General features: G+C 56.8%; 1 protein-coding gene and 3 non-coding genes across 4 annotated transcripts; all 4 read right to left on the minus strand.

Annotated features, from left to right (window-relative positions):
- Positions 1 to 3,069: 3,069 nt before the first annotated feature.
- On the minus strand, positions 3,070 to 6,737 carry RPL3 (ribosomal protein L3). Its single transcript, XM_004610518.2, has 10 exons — positions 6,608 to 6,737; positions 5,639 to 5,831; positions 5,310 to 5,478; positions 4,783 to 4,918; positions 4,291 to 4,477; positions 3,927 to 4,087; positions 3,738 to 3,839; positions 3,551 to 3,646; positions 3,239 to 3,358; positions 3,070 to 3,150 (listed from the first exon to the last, which is right to left on the minus strand). Exons 1-10 carry the CDS (start codon positions 6,608 to 6,610, stop codon positions 3,106 to 3,108), a joined length of 1,212 nt encoding a protein of 403 aa, XP_004610575.2. The 5' UTR covers positions 6,611 to 6,737; the 3' UTR covers positions 3,070 to 3,105.
- LOC129406374 (small nucleolar RNA U83B) lies at positions 4,158 to 4,251 on the minus strand. Its single transcript, XR_008630973.1, has one exon. It is a non-coding gene; the product is annotated as a small nucleolar RNA U83B (small nucleolar RNA).
- Positions 4,919 to 4,970, minus strand: LOC129406379 (small nucleolar RNA U82P). The gene has a single exon (XR_008630975.1). It is a non-coding gene; the product is annotated as a small nucleolar RNA U82P (small nucleolar RNA).
- LOC129406317 (small nucleolar RNA SNORD43) lies at positions 6,239 to 6,302 on the minus strand. Its single transcript, XR_008630927.1, has one exon. It is a non-coding gene; the product is annotated as a small nucleolar RNA SNORD43 (small nucleolar RNA).
- Positions 6,738 to 20,157: the final 13,420 nt, after the last annotated feature.

Raw genomic sequence — 20,157 nt, forward strand, 5'->3', positions numbered from 1 at the left:
TGTGCTATTGCTCTGGCCCTGAGGCCCCAAACTTTGTGCTGGTCGGTGAATCCAGGATTCCACCCGAGGGCAGTGGAGTGACCAGGTGGAACGACCCATCTTCCTGCAAGTGACTCTTGTCCTAGCCCCAGGATGGGTCAGGGCCCAGGGCCAGACCTCGAGCCCAGCTGCCCTCTGTCCCCGAGGGCCACGGCCCACAGAAGTCAGGCAGGTGGACCCCACCACTGCCCGCTGTCCTCCGTCCCAAAAATTGAATCCGAATTCTCTGTGAGAGCACCCCATCCTGATCTAAGGACAAACAAACAAACAACAAAACAAAACAAAACAAAAAACAAAAAATCCCAAAAAACAACAAAACAAACAAATACAGGAAATCAGGTGACTTTTAGCAAACAAATGGGATCTCAGGACCCGCACCACAGTACAGGGGTAGGGTACTACCTTGCACACAGCTGACCCGGGTTCGATTCCCAGCATCCCATAGGCCCCCCCAAGCCCGCCAGGATTGAGTCCTGAGCATAGGGTCAAGACTATTATTTGAGGGGGCTGGAGTGATAGCACAGCGGGGAGGGCGTTTGCCTTACACGCAGCCGACCTGAGTTCGATTCCCAGCATCCCATATGGTTTCCTGAACACCGGCAGGAGTAATTCCTGAGTGCAGAGTCAGGAGTCAGCCCTGTGCATTGCGGAGTGTGACCCAAAAAGCAAAAATAAAAATAAAAAGACTATCCGTTGAGTGTTGCTGGTTTGTCCCCTCACCCCCCCCCCACACACACATAAAAAAATACAAAAATTGGGAGAGTGATAGTACCTTTGGGAGGGCGCTTGCCTTGCATGCAGTCCACCTGGGTTTGATCCTTGGCACCCCGAATGGCCTCAAGCACCCCCAGGAGTGACCCCTGAGCACAGGGTCAGGTGTGATCCCTGAACACCGATGGGTGTGCCAAATAAATAAAAAGAAAGCAGAAACCCAACGGGAGCCAGGATGCAGCTCAGCAGTGGGACAGGGGCCGGAGCGTAGTACAGTGGGGAGGGCATTTGCCTCACACGCAGCCGACATGGGTTGACTCCCGGCATCCCACAGGGTCCCCCAAGCACCGCCAGGAGTGATTCCTGAGTGCATCGCTGGGTGTGACAACAGAAAGCACAAAAGAAAAAGGAAAGGAAAAGGTCTGGGCCCCAAGTATAGCACTTGGGGTCGGGGGTGGCCTCGCTCACAACTGACCTGGGTCCTTCCCAGCACGTGTCCCGAGCCTGGGAAAGCCCTGGGCACAGCGAAAAATAAAAGCAAAAGCAGCCGCAGACTGGCAGAGGAAACACCCCGGGGCCCCTCTCCCTCTCCGTGCCCGGCAGCCCCGTGGTTTTGTGGCCAAGGTTTTCACGTGGCCCCTTCTGCCCGCGGTCATGTCAGCGGCCACATCCGCCACTTCGCGCGCCTGCGGCCAAGGCCGGGCTCTGATGTGTCCACTTGGGTTTCTTCTGCAGCTCTGGGCCACCCCGGCCACTCGCCTCCGCTGGCTGGGGTGGTCCTGGCCCAACCGCCTGGGACAAGGGCATCCGTCCTTGGAGGCTCTTCCCCTTGCTCCCGGCAGCCCGGGCAGGCCCACGCTGCAGGCCCACTAGCAGGGGGTCTGAGGAGCATATAAAGCCAATGGCCCAGAGTGATGGCAGGCCGGGCACGGGTGCGGGCTGAGCCCTGCTTAGATTTGGTTCTTCGGAGCCTGAGGCAACACCCCGGGCTCTGCACTGCACCCTGGCCCCCACCGGCCTTGGCTACTGACACAGGCGGCCTGGGTCAAGACCCCGTGCGACCGGGATGTGGGGTCCTTTTATTGTGAAATGGGGGGATGCAGCCCAGGCGGGCTGCATGCCACAGTGTACCACCAACAGCCCCTGGCATGGGCCATGTCCACAGGCCCTTGCCTAGGTCGGGAGCAGATGCCAGCCAAGCACCTGAATGCAGGTGCTGACACCTAGTGCCCCTGCCTCCTACCGGCAAGGTGGGACCCACCTGGGTAAGTGCTGGGACAGGGGTGACACGTGGGTGCCCAGACCGTGGGGGCTCTGGGAGGATAGCATGGGGGTGTCTGAGCAGCATCTCATGTGTGGGGTGGGGGCACCCGGGGGGTCACCATGCCTGTGACTGCAAGCCCAGATGTGGTGAGGCAGGGTGAGCACCCTCAGTGAGGGCTGCTGGCCTTTGGCCTGGCCTGCCACTGCCCCCTAGAGGCCCCCCAGGTCCCTGCATGCCCTCATCACCTCCCTCCAACTTGGTTTTTGGGGTAACTGGAGCAGTCCTGGTGGCCCGTCCCACTGCACACCTGCCGGGGAAGGATGATTTAGTGCCCAGCGGGAAGCAGAGACTGGGAGGACTTGGGGGAGCCCCGCCCCAGCGCCCCCAGGTGAGCCAGCCACTGCTGTCCTTTCAAGGCCAGCACTGCAGCCTCTGTCCCCACTTGCTCACATTCCCGCGGGATGGAATGAGGCTCAGCCGTGGGCCCGGGGCTGCAGCCAGGTGGTTTGTGTGGCAATGCACAGGACCCCGGGGACATGCACAGGCCTGGAGCCAGGAGGCAGCCTATAACCCCCATAGCCTTCATGGCCATGCTGGCCATGCTCACGGGGAGACCAGACGTCTTGGACCTGGGAGCAGTCTCCAAGCATGCACATCCAGGCTGCAGAGGCGGGCGGGTGGGCGTGTGGCCATGGGCAGGGTCTGGAGCTGGCCCGCACACGCGGTCCCACCCCTTGGGGTGATAGAAGCCCCTGCCTGAGCCTGGCCGGCCCAGAGCCCCCTCGGTGGGTGCAGGCCTGTCACCAGCTGCTCCCCCGGACCCAGGTGCCATGCAGGCGCCCTCCCACCCCAGTGCCCAGACCCCAACAGGCCGTAACTAGAAGGGCGCAGAGTGTGGGCGAGTCAATCCCTCACCTGTACTGTCTGCCCCACCCCACTGTGCCCACGCATCCCCAAGGGCCCAGAACATCCCGTGCCTCCCCCCCCCTCGGGGCCACCCAGGCTGTGCAAACAGCTGCACCCTGGCCCGTCCCAGTCTCAGACACCAGTGGAGGTCACTGTAGAAACGTTTATTGGGTGCGCCCGGCCCCTCAGGCGCCCTCCTCCTTGGCGATGCGGTCCTTCTTGAGTGGTCCCTGGGGGGAGATGGGAAAGGGGCAGGGTCAGCGGGAGCAGAGGACACCACCAGGCAGGGGCCCCCTGGGGACCAGGGCAGAGTCTCACCATGAACGCTTTCTTCTCCTCCACCGTCTGGAAGCGGCCGTGGCCAAACTTGGACGTGGTGTCGATGAACTTGAGGTCAATCTTCTCCAGGGCGCGGCGCTTGGTCTGCACCAGCAGGGACTGAGGGTGGGGAGGGGGGATTCAGCGGGTCTGCCCGGCCGCCCTGTCCCCCCCCCAAATGGAACTTCCTTCTCCCAGGACTTCAAAGCCAGGGCGCCTGGCAGGGGACCTCCTTTGAAGTCCTGCCCAGATGCCACAGTCTGGGTCTGGGCCTAGGCCTGGGTCCCTCTGGGGCCAGAGCCCCACCCTCACCTTCCGCAGTGTCAGCACACGCTTCTTGGTCCCCACCACGCAGCCCTTCAGCATGACGAAGTCATTGGTCACCTCGCCGTAGTGGACAAAGCCACCCTGGGCAGAAACACGCAGTGTGAGGCCGGCCGGGCCCTGGGGGACACCGCGGCCCGGCGCTGCTGCCCACCCGCCCCGGGCCGGCCCTCACCAGCGGGTTGATGCTCTTGTCGGAGAGATCGTAGTCGGTGGAGGCGTTGTTCTTGATGAGCTTGCCGTCCTTGATGAGGTAGCCCTGGCCGATCTTGTAGATCTGAAATGGGAGCGTGTGGGTCTGGGGTCCCTTACAGGCTCCCAGGGGCTGGGGGCGGGCGGGGGCTGGGCGGCCCCGGGGCCTCACCTTCTTGTTGATCTCGGTGCGGTGGTGGTAGCCCTTCTGCCCGGCCCTGGCCACGGAGAAGGCCACGCGGGCGGGGTGCCAGGCCCCGATGCAGGCCACCTTCCGCAGCCCACGGTGGGTCTTGCGGGGCAGCTTCTTGGTGTGCCAGCGGCTGGTGACGCCTGGACGGACAGACAGACGGAGCCCGCTGAGCAGGCTGTCCCTGCAGCCCCCACCCCCGCGGCGGGCAGGGCCGTTCTCAGAAGGAAGGCAGCTGGAATGCTTCCGCACTGTGTGGCTCGGGCGCTGTGCCCAGCGCTCATTCCGCGTCTCATCACTGAACGGCCCGGCCGGCTGCCCCGCAGCCACCCGGCCCTGCACGCACCTTTGTACCCTTTGCCCTTGGTCACGCCGATGACATCGATCATCTCGTCCTGCCCGAACACCTGGTTGACGGGCACCTGCTGCTCCAGCCGCTCGCGCGCCCAGTCCAGCTTCTCGGCCACCGTGCCGCCGTTCACCTGGATCTCCATGAGGTGCGCCTTCTTCTGGCGCAGGGGCAGCAGGCGCATCTGCGGGCAGCCGCGGCTCAGGCCAGGCCCGGGAGCCCCTCCCCCGACTGCCCGGCTGACCCCCCCCCACCCCGTGGCAAATGCCCTTCAGCCCTCCCCGGACAGTAAGTACACAGGGCCCCATGGACACGGGGCAGGGAGAGAATGACCCCAACGAGCCCCCCAAAGCGTCCTCAGACACCTGGGCAGCTGAGCCACGGGCAGAAGCAGGACCACACCGCCCCCTGCTGGCCGCACAGGACCAAGCCCCTGTCCCCAGCACAGAGGTGCCTCCCCGAGTGGCCGGCTGGGGCTGGCCCCCTCACCTGCGTGTGGGCGATGACGCGGATGACCTGACAGTACTTCTTCATGCTGGCGAAGTCCTTCTCCAGCTGGCGCTTGCCGTCCTCGTCCTGCCACTTCTTGCAATACTTGGTGAAGGCCTTCTTCTTAGACTTATGCCTTCAGGGGCAGAGCAGAGTTGGGGCGGGGGCCGGGGGCCGGGCCTCGCCTCTGCTCCAGGGTGGGAGCAGGGGGCACGCGGGCACCACGGGGGGTGGGCTGGGGCTCATTGCCGGCTTCTAAGGAGCCTTTTCCACCGGCAAGCGGAGCCCAGAGGGAGCTCATCGGACGGAGCCGAGCGGAGCTGAAGAGGTGCAGAGGGTTAATGCGAGTCCACAGTTGAGCACGTGCCCCAGACACTCGGCAGCCAGCGCCTCCCCCTCCCCGGCTCCAACGTCTCCCAGCCCCCTGACCAGACCCACCCAACCCCCACCATCTCTGGGGCACCCAACAAGCAGCCCCAGAAGCACCGTGACTGCACCCCAGGAGCCCAACCTCCCCCGCCTCTCACCAGTTCTTGTAGAAGCGCCTCTTGCACTCGTCGCTGATGTGCTCGGCAAAGATGGTCTTGAACGTCCGGAGGCCTCGCGGGGTCTCCACGTAGCCCACGATGCCCACCACCACCATGGGTGGGGTCTCCACGATCGTCACCGCCTCCACTACCTCCTTCTTGTTCACCTCTGCGAAGCGAGCAAGGGGGCTGCAGCGCGTGCCAACCACGGAGCCAAGTATCTGGCATCACCAAGGCCCGCTCTGCCCTGGGCGCCAGGAGGGGCGAGGCCAGGGGCAGCTTCCGAGTCCTGGACAGCAACACCTCCCTCCTCCCAGCCCTGCACTTACTGGACCCCGGCCGGTCCACCTCGCGCACGATGTGGGTCATGCCCGCCTTGTAGCCCAGGAAGGCCGTGAGGTGCACGGGCTTGGCGGCGTCATCCTTGGGGAAGCTCTTCACCTTGCCGCGGTGCCGGCTGCTGCGCTTCCGAGGCAAGAAGCCCAGGGAGCCGTGGCGGGGTGCAGAGAATTTCCGGTGCGACTGTGGGAGATATGCATAAAGTGGGCACCTTCGCGAGCCCCGGGGAACACTCCCCACAACTCCGCGTGCGTCCCTCCCACCCGGAATCTTGTGCTTCCAAAAAACGCTCCCGTCTTGGGGGCCACTCCAGGAAAAACTGGCCCCACTGGGAGGCGGGGGGTGCCGGGGATTGAACCCAGGTCGGCTGCCTGCAAGGCCAGCGCCCCACGGGCTGCCCATCACTCGGGGGGGGGGGGGGGCTCAGAATTGTTCTCCACGAACCCCAAGCAAACGTTGAGCACCAAAGCGTTTCGTGGCAGGCCGCGGTAAGCCACTTAGCACGTGGACGCGGGCGGCCCCGTTTGACAACGCCTCCTGGGGGGGGCGCTGGTGCCCACCGCACCCCCAGCTGCAGCGACCCCCGGGACCCGATCAGAAAGCGACAATCAGCACAGAGGCTCTGTCCGCCCGTCGTGAGGCTCATCATTTGGGGTCCCGGGGCCGCCGCCCGAGGCCCGGGCCCGAGTGTAGGGCCCGAAGCGCTGCCCGGCTCTGGGGTGCGCGCGCCCGGCACCCGCGCACGTCCCTCCGCTGGACCCAGGCGCAAGGCCTAAGGCCGGCCCCAAAGAGGCCGTCGGGCGTCTCCAGCCAATACCCCAACCAGCAGCTCCCTCCGAGGCGCCCGTGTCCCTAGAGGCGACCACTGGCCACGGCCGGGGTCGGATGGCGCCGATGCGCCGCCGATTGAACCACGCCGCCCGCTACGAACCCGGAGAGACCGCCACAAGCGCGCGTACCATGACTCCGAATGACGCCGCCAGCAGAGACCGGCAGGCCTCTGAGCGCCGCTATATATCCGTTCCGTTCCCGGGTGGCCCCGCCCCTTCCGGCGTGCGCGCGCGCGCCCGCGGCGGGCGGCGGGGCGGGGCCGGGCACGGAGCGTGGTCTCTACGCATGCTCGTTCGGCGTCCCTGGGTGCTGCGCCGCTGTGCGTCCGTTTCCGGGGCGGGCGTTAGAGGTTCTACGGCGAGCGGATGGGGACAGACTTAGTGGAAGGTTCGGACTCGCGTAGGCTATTAAATTAACAGAGGAGCCGGGTGCGCCTGGAGGCAGGCAAATTCCAAGAAGCGCTCCCCTGAACCCTGAAAGTCGCGGCTGGGATTTAATAACCCTGCGGTGGTTATTGCCGTTCCGAAGCGCCTTCCCACTACGCACGCAGTAGCATTGTTGCAGGCAGGCGGAGGTGCAGCAGCTGCATCCTTCCCACCTGCATCGCAGAGAAAAGAGTGAGACCCCGATTTCCTCCTGGCCGCCGACTTAGTAGTAATCGTTGACGCATCAATTTTCCATCAGCGCGGCCTATTTTGGGGCACGAAAACCTCCAACCCCTTTTATTGCAGTTCATCCCTGTCTCAGACTTGCAGCGCCTTGGGCGTGCATTTGAAGGTCTCCCAGCAGGGGGTCATGGGCCTCACAAAGCCTAGCCCTCCTCCCCTTCCCCCACAGTCTCCTTGACCCAGCAGGGCCCTTGCTAATCCCGGGAGCCCAGGGGTGTCCAGAGGCTCCCAGGTGGTGACCCCGAGATCCTGCACTCTAGGGATAGTCACTCTCAGAAAGAACTCTTCCACTGCTGGTTGCGTTTAAGAGGAGGGGATTTTTGAGCTCTAGGAATCTGCACTGGACTGGAAGGATAGCACAGCAGATAAGGCCTTGCACGCGGCCGACCAGGGTTCGATTTCTCCGCCCCTCTCGGAGAGCCTGGCAAGCTACCGAGAGTATCCCGCCCGCAAGGCAGAGCCTGGAAAGATACTGATTTCGATATGCCAAAATCAGTAACAAGTCTCACAATGGAGACGTTACTGGTGCCCGCTTGAGCAAATCGATGAGCAACTGGACAGCAGTGCTACTTGACAGTGCAGTGCCTACAGGATATCTGCATTTAGGGGCGATCCAGTCAATTCCTGCTAAGTTCTCTGCAAGCCGTTTGCATCTGGTCTGGGGCAGGCACAGGGCAAATCCTTTTCAGGTCACATCTTTCTTGGGTTTCTGTTTTGTTTGTGTTTTTACTTTTGTATGCCACCCCCCCCCCCGGAAATTCCTTGCTAAAGGATCCTGTTTTGTGACTCCTGAAGAGGAGAAGGGATGTGTGGGTGTACTTTCCTACCCCTTCTACCTGTAGGAAGCATCCTGCCTTTATAAGCTCTGTATTACACACACACACACACACACACACACACACACACACACACACACACCCCTCTTGGAGTCTCTTAACTGTGTCTTGCTAAGGGACGCTCAGGAATGCAGGAATATCCTCAAATGCAAACCTTGTTTCCCTGCAGAAAATGTCTCCCTTGCTGCTGAGTACTGTTTGTTTCCTTGGGGGGCCACGCCCAGTGATGCTCAGTGGTTCCTCCCGGCTCTGCACTCAGGAATGACTCCTGGCGGTGCTGGGGGACCCTATGGGATGCTGAAGATCTAACCCAGATCTGGCACATGCAAACCAAGTTCCTTAGCCACTGTACTATCTCTCAAGCCCTGAGTACATTATTCCCCCCCCACCCCTTCTTTGTCTTTGTTGTTTTTACTATTACTGGGTGGGTGGGTGGCTGGGGGATTGGGGCTGGAAGGGGTGGGCTGCCTTCCGCACTCAGCTGTGGCACCAGGAACCCAGAGGCAAAGCCAGGGACCACACTGCAGGAGCCCATACACAGAAATGCCTCACACAGACCTTGGGGGCTGGAGCGATAGCACAGCGGGGAGGGCGTTTGCCTTGCACGCGGCCGACCCGGGTTCGATTCCCAGCATCCCATTTGGTCCCCTGAGCACCGCCAGGAGTAATTCCTGAGTGTAAAACCAGGAGTAACCCCTGTGCATCACCGGGTGTGACCCAAAAAGCAAAAAAAAAAAAAAAAAAAAAAAAAGAAAAGAAAAAAGAAAGAAACGCCTCACACAGACCTAGCAGGCGTCTACCTCCCTCGGAGCCACGGCCCCAGGGCCTGGGGACCCCTCCTGGCCGGGCACGGTCCAGGAGGCCCGGCTCAGCCCAGGTGGGGCCAGATCCCACCAAGCCAGCCCACCGGTACTCAGGAAACCAGGCCGTGCCAGAGATCAGACTTGGATCCTAGCACGGCAACTTTCTGGGCTTGCTCCGCCGCCTCCCGAGAAAATGTTGCGGCTGTTGTTATTGTGGAGGGTCGCACACCCTACAATGCTCCGGGTCTGTGTTCAAGGATCACTCCTGGCAATGCTCCAGGGACCATATGGGGTAGCGGGGATCAAGTCCAAGTCAGCCACATGCAAGGCAAGCGCCCTGCCCGCTGGACTCTTCCCTCTAGCCCCTAAGTCATTTTAAATTTTTTTTTCCCACAGCAGAAATCATTGGGACCAGAAATGTTTCTAAATTCGGCGTTTTTCAAGTTTGAGATAATAATGCAATATGGTGCACATACTGTATATTATGTAATCCTCCCAGAACTCTTTAATAAAGCACAATAATTCTGTAAAGAAATATGAATATTCACATGCACTGGGATAAATATAAATCGCCTCACATCAATTTAAGGCTGGCTTGGCTGATTACAGAATTCGGGTTAATTTGGGTCTGTGCCACCCCAGGATTTAACAAGGTTTTTTGGTGGTTTGGGTCTGTTTTGTTGTTTCTGTTCTCTCAGGAATCGAACCCAGGGCCCCACGCGTGCAAGGGAAGCACCCTGCCTCTGAGCAATATCCCCAACCATTTTTTATTTTATGTTTTTGCTTTTTGGGTCACTCCCGGCAATGCACAAGGGTTACTTCTGGCTCGTGCACTCAGGAATTACTCCTGGCGGTGGTCAGGGGACCATATGGGATGCCGGGGATCGAACCCAGGTCGGCTATGTGAGAGGAAAATGCCCTTCCCACTGTACTACCGCTCTCGTCCCAATACTCATTCATTTTGATAAGCTAATGAAGAGCAGTGGTGTGTGTGTGTGTGTGTGTGTGTGTGTGTGTGTGTGTGTGTGTGTGTGTGTCCCAGGAATACCCTCAGGTATTTATTTTTGTTTGGGGGCCACACCGAATGTGCTCAGGACTTGCTCCTGGCTCAGGGGTCAGGGGCCACTCCTGTTGGGACTCGGGGGACCCTATCGGGAGCCAGGATCCAACCCAGGTCATCTTTGTGCGTGGGACAGCACCTGCTTCCTATCGCCTTGGTCCCTGTCAGGTTTCTGTTTAATAAGGGGAGGGGGGGTCGTGGCCTGTAGATGCAGAGACGCTTCTCAGAGAAGAGCCCAGAGGCACACACCCTAAGGAGAAACTGCAGTCAGCCAGGACGGAGCCGAGCAACCAGGCCCCCACCTGTTCTCTGTACAGATGTTACATCACGGGGCCAGCGATAGCACAGCGGGGAGGGCGTTTGCCTTGCATGGGGCCAACCTGGGTTTGATTCCCGGCATCCCATAGGGTCCCCCAGGCACTGCCAGGAGTAATTCCTGAGTGCAGAGCCAGGAGGAACCCCTGAGCATCGCCAGATGTGACCCCCCCCCAAAAAAAAGGAAAAAAATGTCAAATCACTGTGGCCGGGAACAGCAGCGCAGGTAGAGGACTTTCTTTGGGCTTGAATGATCCAGGTTTGATCCTGACTGCCTATGCCTCCCCCCCAATTTTTTTTTCTTTTGCTTTTTGGGTCACACCTGGCTCTACACTCAGGAATTACTCCTGGCGGTGCTCAGGGGACCATATGGGATGCTGGGAATCGAACTCGGGTTGGCCGAGTGCAAAGCAAACGTCCTCCCCACTGTGCTATTGCTCCAGCCCCTGTTTTTTTTTTTTTAAGTTTCTTCTTTTTTTCTTTTTGGGTCACACCCAGCATTGCACAGGTGTCACTCCTGGCTCATGCACTCAGGATTTACTCCTGGCGGTGCTCAGGGGACCATATGGGATGCCGGTATCAAACCCGGGTCGGCCATGTGCAGGGCAAACACCCTACCCACGGTGGTATAGCTCCAGCCCCCCAAAATGGTTTTATGTTGTTTGTTTGTTTGCTTTGGAGTCACACCCAGCAGTACTCAAGGAGGTGGTGTTCAGATCTGGGTTCAGATCTGGATCCATGAGATGGAGGTAAGCGACTTAACCCTGTACTATCTCTACGGCCCCAAGTGAATTTTTTTTTAATTTTTTAAAAAAATTTTTGGTGGGGGAGCTGGAGCGATAGCACAGCGGGTAGGGCGTTTGCCTTGCATGCGGTGGACCCGGGTTCGAATTCCAGCATCCCATATGGTCCCCTAAGCACCGCCAGGAGTAATTCCCAAGTGTAGAGAAAGGAGTGGCCCCTGTGCATCGCCGGGTGTGACCCAAAAAGCAAAAAATAAAAAATAAATAAATAAATAAAATTTTTGGTGGGGGGCTGGAGCACAGGGGGTAGGGCGTTTGCCTTGCACGAGGACGACCCAGGTTCGAATCCCAGCAGCTCATATGGTCCCCTGAGCACTGCCAGGAGTAATTCCTGAGTGTGGAGCCAGGAGGAACCCCTGTGCATCGCCGGGTGTGACTCAAAAAGAAAAAAAAATTATTTTTGGTGGAAGGAGGCTCATCCAGCAGTGCCCAGGGAACCACACGCAGTGCCAGGAATCGCACCCTGGCATCCTTGCATGCAGTTATTCCTTAAGACTTAAAAATCTTCTCAGTACTGGGAATTTAGCGCAGGGCCTCACATAGGCAGGGCAAAGAGTTCTATTGCTGAATCACATTCCCCAGCCCCCCCAGGAAGGTTCTAGAACTGACATCTCCTAAAGTGAGGCGACAGCGCTCCACAGCGCCCCCTAGGGGTTCTGTAATGAATCATTGTGGCAACAGCAGCAGGTGCAGTGGGGGCTGGGGTGACTGTTCCCGTACAGAAGGGGGGGGGTTGAGGGGGTGCTGAGTGATTATTCTTCCTGCAAAGGGGGTGGTAGGTCAGATAATTCGGGAACCTCTGCTCCAAAAATCTCTAAGGAAGGAAGATGCCTGCTCTGTCTTTAGCCATAGAGGGGGCGGGTAAAAGGAGCTTTTCCTACTTCTTAATTGCCTCCAGCTCAAAATAATTCTTATGTCAATGAGGCATATTTTGGGGTGAGACGTTCTGTATTCTTTGAAGGATATTTCCGTGCGGGGAAATAGGAGGCAGTCAGTTCAACAGAATTAGGTAGGTTGGCAGATAATGACTTCATAGCTATATAGGGTGTTTTTTTATTGGGGGGGTCATGTGTTGTTACAGGCTGTATATGCTTTTTTAGGGGCCACGCCCTGCATGATCAGGGCTTACTCCTGAATCTACACTCAGGAATTATTCACGGTGGGGCTCCCTGGTCCGCTGCCTGAGAGACAACGCCCTCCCCACTGTGCTATTGCTCTGGCACCCTGTGGATCCTTTTTGGAGCCCTTTGGGCAGATGGAGGGGGCAGGTGGCATCTTCAGACAGTTCTTCAAGCTCAATTCTGTTCTTGACATGGAAAACAGGGCCAGAGCAAAATCAGAGCTGGAGCAATAGTCCAGCGGGTAGGGGGGTTACCCTGCATGTGGCCAACCCAGGTTCAATCCCCGGCATCTCACAGGATACCCCGAGCACTTCCAGGAGTGATTCCTGAGTGCAGAGCCAGGAGGAAGCCCTGAGCATTGCTAGGTGTGGTCCACACCCCCCAAAAAAAAACAGAAAGAAAAAAAGAAAAGAAATCAGGGGTTGGCGAAACAGCATAGCAGGTAAGGCTCCGGCCCTGCACCCCACATACCCTGGTTCCACATAGAGTCCCCAAGCACACAGGCCTGGAATAGCACCTGCAGAGGTGGCCCAACCTTCCCCTGCCCCCACACAACCCAAGGGTATGAGGGACAAGTCTCTCTGCATCAGAATGTCCCCGAAGGGGGCTGGAGCATAGTACAGTGGGAAGGGCATTTCAGCGGAGTGCTGGGGACCTGGGTTTGCGGCAGTCTTGGGGATGGGGAGGTTCTGGCTTTTTTTTTTTTTTTTTTGCTTTTTGGGTCACACCCGGTGATGCTCAGGGGTTCCTCCTGGCTCTGCACTCAGGAATTACTCCTGGCGGTGCTCAGGGGACCCTATGGGATGCTGGGAATCGAACCCGGGTCAGCCACATGCTAGGCAAACGCCCTCCCCACTGTGCCATCACTCTGACCCCGGGAAGGTTCTGTTTTTTCCTCCTTCCTTTCCCCTGTTGCCCTGTGTGCCGGGGTCCAGGCCCACAATCCAGAAATGCACAACAATCTTAACAGGACACTTTAGGGGTCCTTGCTAATCGTGTGATGGGGACACATTTGTGCGGAGGCAAAGTCTCTGAACCTCACTGCATTGTTTCTGCCTCGCTCAAGAAGGCAATTTTTTTTTTTTTGGCGGGTGTGTGAGTTGGGTTTGGGGCCACACCTGGCGGTGCTCAGGGCTCACTCCCTGTAGTGCTTCAGGAACTGTATGTAGTTAGTGCTCAGGATCAAGCCCAGGTTGACCTCATGCCAGACAAGAGCCTGAAACCCCCCATACTCTCTCTCTCTCTGGTCCAATTTCTTCTTTTCCTATGCTTGAGTAGTATTGTACCATGAAAGCTTGGGTTCTTATTTATCTGCGTGTTAGTTTGGGGGCCGTATTTGGCCATGCTCAGGGCTTCCTCCTGGCTTTGAGCTCGGGGGTCACTCCTGGTGGTGCCAGGAATCGAATACGGGCCAGTTTGGAACACTCACCGCCTTCACCCTCATGCTATGTCTCCAGTCCGTCGCTGGATTTTTTTTCTTTTTGGGTCACACCCAGCAATGCACAGGGGTCACTCCTGCCTCTGAACTCAGGAATTACTCCTGGCAGTGCTCAGGGGACCCTATGGGATGCTGGGAATCGAACCCGGGTCAGCCGCGTGCATGACAAACGCCCTCCCCGCTGTGCTATCGCTCCAGCCCCCCATCGCTGGATTTTTTAAGTTGCTTCCACTTCCTGCCTCCTGTCCACAGAGCTGCAGTGAACACAGGAGTGCTCACAGCTGGGAGGGAATCTTAAACCAGTCCGTCTGGAATTTCCCTACTGATCTCAGTCAGCGCCTCAGAGTCCCGCCCCAAAGGAAGGTGACCTTGCCTGCACCCTCTCTCTGCAGCCCGGTCCCTTGCCTGCATCTTCTCTCTGCAGCCCGGTCCCTTGCCTGCACCCTCTCTCTGCAGCCTGGCTCCTTCCTGATGTTCATTCCGAACAAGCCCTGCAGAGCCACTTTCCCTTAACAAAACGGGCTGCTGGGTCAGGGACGCGTCGCTGAAGACAGCCAACACTGTGCTCTGTCCGGTTGCGCCCCGACGAATCTTGTTTCTGAAGCTGCCTGGGTGAAATGAATGCACCTGACACCCCAGGACACCCCCCGCCCCCCAACTCACCCCACCCCCCACCCCTGCCCCGCTGCAACCTGGAACCTCCCCTTGATTCCAAAGCGGCCTCTAGGGGGCGACAGAGGAGCCGCCACAGGGAGGAGCGCGTCCTGGGAACCGGGCCAGAGAGCTCCCAGCTTGCATGCAGCCAAAGCAGATGCAAACGCAGAAGTAGGAGGAGAATGTTGCCATCATTGGGTAGAAACGGGGTAAAGGAGAGAGAGGGTTGTGGGTTTTTTTTTTTTGGCTTTTTGGGTCACACCTGGCAATGCACAGGGGTTCCTCCTGGCTCTGCACTCAGGAATTACTCCTGGCAGTGCTCAGGGGACCCCTATGGGATGCTGGAAATCAATTGGACCCTGCTCGGGCCGAGTGCAGGGCAAACGCCCTCCCCGCTGTGCTGTCGCTCCAGCCCCTAAAGGAGAGGTTTGCGGGAAGCTGGGAACCCCACTCACCATTTGCATTTCAGGGGGGGAGAGTTTGGGGCCACACGCGGGATGGTGTGTGGCTGGGAATTAAACCAGGGCTGGTCCTGTGCTGGCTCTAGCTCTCTCTACCAGTTGTAGCCAGTGTTTCTAGAAAAAAAAAGACCCTCCCTGCCGGCGAGTTCCTACCATGAGAGCCGCCAGGATGGGCAGCTGAGACACTTACTAAACCCATTCACAGCCGGCGCTATTCTAGGCCGGCTACCTGAGCAATCTGTCTAATCCTGACAGTAATCCTCGGGCCCACACACCCATTAGTCCAGGTTTCCACGGACGGAGGAAGCCGGCTGTGAGGGTATGGCCAAAGGTCTCACAGTGACCAGGGGAAGGAGGACCCCCAAAAGTCCACATGTGGGGACCGGAGTGGTAGTACAGTGGGGACGGCGTTTGCCTTGCACATGGCCGACTTGGGTTCCACATCCCATAGTGTCCCTGAGCACTGCTAGGAGTGAGTCCTGAGTAGCATGAGCCAGAGGGAACCCCTGAGCATCACTGGGTGAGACCCAAAAGCCAAAAAGAAAAAATTAATTAAGGGGCTGGAGTGATAGCACAGCGGGGAGGGCGTTTGCCTTGCATGCGGCCGACCCGGGTTCGAATCCAAGCATCCCATAGGGTCCCCTGAGCACCACCAGGAGTAATTCCTGAGTGCAGAGCCAGGAGTAACCCCTGTGCATCGCTGGGTGTGACCCAAAGAGAAAAAAAAAAAAAAGCAAAAAAAATTAAAAGTTCACATCTGAAAAAAATATATGCCTCACCACCAGTCTTTTTTTCTTTTTTTGGGGGGGATGGTCCCACCCAGCGATGCACAGGGGTTACTCCTGGCTCATGCACTCAGGACTCACGCCTGGCGGTGCTCAGGGAATCCTATGGCATGCTGGGAATCGAACCCGTGTCTGCCGTGTGCAAAGCAAACATCCTCCCCGCTGTGCTATCGCTCCAGCCCCAACCACCACCAGTCTTTCTGAGCCTTAACTGACTACTGTTATCTAACTTTGGTGCCTAGAAGGTTAGGGGCGGTCTGTAAATTCTTAGGCTCCCAGATTTAGCACAAAGCCTCGTGTCTGGTGGTCTTCAATTAGATAGTCACTGAATAATAAATGCTATTCACTTGTCTGCGGTCCCTTATGATTGCAAACTTTTCTCTCTAGTTAAAAAATATATATCAGGGGTCTGGAGCACAGCAGGTAGGGCATTTGCCTTGCATGTGGCTGACCCGTGTTCGATTCTCAGCATTATTCCATATGGTCCCCTGAGCACCGCCAGGGATAATTCCTGAGTGCAGAGGCAGGAGTGACCCCTGTGCATTGCCGGGTGTGACCCAAAAAGCAATATATATATATATACATATATATATACATACATATATATATTCAGAGATGACCATTGGACTAGAGCTGTTACAGACTGGATTCCACGGGACGTCAGAAGACCTCGTGGCCGCCCTCCAACTAGATGGTCAGATTTCTTTGTCAAATCTCTGAATGAATGATTTGAGGCTCTTTCTGTACCTGGAGCAAGCAGGTATCATTGGGCTACACTAGCTCGCGACAGGGACAAATGGAGATGTTACTGGCACCCACTAGAGGAAATCGAAGATTATCGGACTACGAGTGATATAAGTGATATATATGTATATATATGTGTGTGTGTGCGTCTATGTGTGTGTGTGTGTGTGTGTGTGTGTGTGTGTGTGTGTGTGTCAGGACCAGAGCGACAGTACAGAGGGTGGGGACTTGCCTTGCAACGGCTGATGCAGGTTTGATCCCCAGAGCCCCATATGGTCCCCCAAGCCTGCCAGGAGTGATTTCTGAGTGCAGAACCAGGAATAAGCCCTGAGCACCTCTGGGTGTGGCAACATACACCCATAGTGCAACACCCCCGCCCCACCCTGCACTATGCAAACACCGCATTCAGGCTTATGAAAAACTTCCAGTCACCCCCTCAACGAGAAGCACCAAGAAGGGAAGGAGGGGAGGAGTTTAGCATGACTCTATGAGGGCAGATGGCTCAAAGGCCGGGCAGGGGAGGCCTGGCTGCAGTCCCTGGCACCACATGGTTCCCTGAGCACTGCCAGGAACAACCCCCAAGCAGAGAGTTCGGAGTGAGCCCCGAGCACAGGGCCAGGCGTGGTCCCTGAGCACCAGCGGGTCTTTCTCCAAAGCCAGAAGCAGCCAAAGAGACGTATCCTTGATACACCGTGGAAAATCACCCCTTCTGCAATAGTTGTAACAAGGATTTATTTGGTTTGGTTTTGTCTTCTATATTTTTTTAGTATTTGGGTCACACTCAGCAGTACAGGGCGGCTGCACCCAGTCTGGGCTCAGGAGTCACCCGAGGGTGGGGCACCCCTTAGGTATCCACGCCGCCCAGCTCCAGGAGCGCTTTTTGGGTCACACCTGGCGATGCTCAGAGGTTACTCTCGGCTCATGCACTCAGGAATTACTCCTGGCAGTGCTCGGGGGACTCTATGGGATGCTGGGAACCTAACCCCGTGCAAGGCAAACAAACACCCTCCCCGCTGTGCTGTTGCTCCGGCCCCTGGAAGGGTTTGGCTCGTTTCAAAGATCGGCTACTCCAAATCAAACAGCAAGAAACTTCTCTGGACTGGGTTTGGTGTGTGAGCAAACTTTACCTGCCTCTAGGGCCTGCCGGGTTTTGAAGAGCAACGGGAGCAAACATTACGAGGAGCTGCTGACCCGTCCCCCCAGGTGGCCGGACCGCTTTGGGCTCCCCCTGCAAGTCCTGCTGAATTCTCACTCACACTTGACATTGTCAAGTTAAAAGCAAAGACTTGAGCTATTTTAACAGGTGTGGGGGAGTCCTTTACTCTAACTCTAATGTGCATACCCCTGGTGGCTAACGATTCTAAACATCACACACGTGGGATTTTCCTTAGAGAAGCGTGTGTCCATTTGGGATCGAGCTGGGCCTTAAACTCTTGCTAGTGAATAACTTTCTGGCCTCCTGGTTGCTGTCCTTCTTGCTGTTGTTGTTAATTTTATTATTTTATGCTTTTTTTTTTTTTTTTGCTTTTTGGGTCACACCCAGCGATGCACAGGGGTTACTCCTGGCTCTGCACTCAGGAATTACTCCTGGCAGTGCTCAGGGGACCATATGGGATGCTGGGAATCGAACCCAGGTTGGCTGCGTGCAAGGCAAATGCCCTACCCGCTGTGCTATTGCTCCAGCCCCATTAATTTAATTTTTTTATAGAGTTGTTCGCAATAAATTTATTATTCAATATTCCAACACCAACAGTACACCTTGCCACCACCATTATTTTCTTTTTTTTCCCACCACCACCCAAGCCTGCCCCAAAGGCAGATCCTAAATAATTTATTTTGCATTGCTTGTTATGAATAATCCAATAAATATGATCCAAAAGAGTTTTCTCAGAGGAAAGTCTGTGAAGATTATTATATCTCACCCTGGAGACATTAGGCTCTTATGTAAGAAATTACTAACATGTTGTTACAGGTTGAGCTTTGTGTGCTAATATATATATATATTTTTTGCTTTTTGGGTCACACTCGGCGATGCACAGGGGTTACTCCTGGCTCTGCACTCAGGAATCACTCCTGGTGGTGCTCAGGGGACCATATGGGATGCTGGGAATCGAACCCAGGTTGGCCTCGTGCAAGGCAAACACCCTACCCACCGTACTATCGCTCCAGTCCATAATATATACATATATATATATTTTATCGAGATTGCCTTTTTTTTTCTTTTTGGGTCACACCTGGCGATGCTCAGGGGTTACTCCTGGCTCTGCACTCAGGAATTACCCCCGGTGGTGCTCAGGGGACCATATGGGATGCCAGGAATCGGACCCAGGTCGGTCGCGTGCAAGGCAAACGCCCTACCTGCTGTGCTATCCAGCTCCCTCGAGATTGCCTTTTACTTTACACCCCATCAAATATGGTGCGCTACTCCTGGTACATCAGTGGCTTAGAGAATGAGATGTCCTGAAGCCACAAATGCGGCCACATGCTTCCAGGATGCTGTTCTAAGTGGGGGTGATACCTATAGAGCCTCTAGCCAGAATCTTCACTCAAAATGAAGCTCAGGGGCTGGAGAAATAGAACAGTGGGTAGAGTGTTTGCCCTGCATGCGGCCAACCCAAGTTCGATCCCTGGTACCCCATATGGTCTGCCGAGCACTGCAAGGAGTGATTCCTGAGTGTGGAGCCTGGAGTAATCCCTGAGCACCGCCAGGTGTGGCCCTCAAACAAAAGCAAGCAAAAAAATTAAACATAAATCAAGCTCAGGGGCTGGAGCAATAGCACAGCGGGGTAGGGCGTTTGCCTTGCACACGGCCGACCCGGGTTTGACTCCCAGTATCCCATAGGGTACCCTGAGCACCGCCAGGAGTAATTCCTGAGTGCAGAGCCAGAAGTAACCCCTGTGCATCGCCAGGTACGACCCAAAAAGCAAAAATTTTTAAAAAATATAAATAAAGCTCAAGGAAGGAGCTAAAGAGCTCATTACTGGTGAGACACTTGCCTTCCATGCTGGCACTCTGGTTCAGTCCCTGGGACCACATGTGGTTCTCCTGAGCACTGTCAAGAGTAAGCTCTGAGCACAGAGCCAGGAGTAAACCTTGAACACAGTTGGGTCTATCCAAAAATAACCAATAAAATTCCAGGGTCTGAGTGGTAGTACAATGGCGAAAGGCCTTGCACACAGCCAACCCAGATCCTGCCGACCCCAGCTGGTCTACAGATTCCCCCCGGGAGGGATCCCTGAGCACTGTCAGCATGACCCAAAAGGGAAAATGAAGCAACCAAAATGGAACTCAGGGTGGGCATCGGCTAAGAGCTGTCTCGGCCCCAGGCTGGCTTACAGGCTGAACAAAATTGGGGGCAGAGGGGGCTGGAGCGATAGCACAGCGGGTAGGGCGTTTGCCTTGCACGCGGCCGACACAGGTTCGATTCCCAGCATCCCATATGGTCCCCCAGCACTGCCAGGAGTAATTCCTGAGTGCAGAGCCAGGAGGAACCCCTGTGCACAGCTGGGTGTGACCCAAAAAGCCAAAAAAATAAATTGGGGGCAGAGAGATAGTGCAGTAAGTGGCTTGCCTTGGACCCGGCCAAGCCTGGTTCTATCCCCGACACCCAGATGGCCCCCCAACCCCCACCAGGATTGACCCTGAGCACAGAGCCAGGTACTCCTGTGCACAGGCCTCCAAACAAAACAAATAAAAACGCCCACCCCAAAACTTTGGGGAGAACAATAATCAATTCATCACCTCCAGAGTGAATCAGGGAAAGGGAAGGACCGTGATAAGATGGGGTCGGAGGTTAAGAAGGAAGTTTCATAAATAGAAACCAGCCCAATAGGCCTGCGAGACAGTACAGCGAGAAAGGGGCCTATCCGGCATGAGGTGGGTTCCCACGTATGGGGGCTCCTGGGCGCAGGGCCAAGGGTGACCCCTGAGCACAGAGCTATGGGGAAAGCCCTGAGCACCGCCAAGTGTAGTCCCCAAACAGGACGGCA

Source organism: Sorex araneus, chromosome 6 (assembly GCF_027595985.1).
Source record: "Sorex araneus isolate mSorAra2 chromosome 6, mSorAra2.pri, whole genome shotgun sequence".
Taxonomy (NCBI): domain Eukaryota; kingdom Metazoa; phylum Chordata; class Mammalia; order Eulipotyphla; family Soricidae; genus Sorex; species Sorex araneus.

Bases quoted from the DNA above. Each gene is read 5' to 3' on its own strand.
- RPL3 (XM_004610518.2), bottom strand. The intron at 4,088-4,290 runs GTGCGTGCAGGG...CTGTCCGTCCAG, and splicing joins CAAGGGCAAAGGGTACAAAG to GCGTCACCAGCCGCTGGCAC. The intron at 3,359-3,550 runs GTGAGGGTGGGG...CCCCACCCTCAG, and splicing joins GTGTGCTGACACTGCGGAAG to TCCCTGCTGGTGCAGACCAA.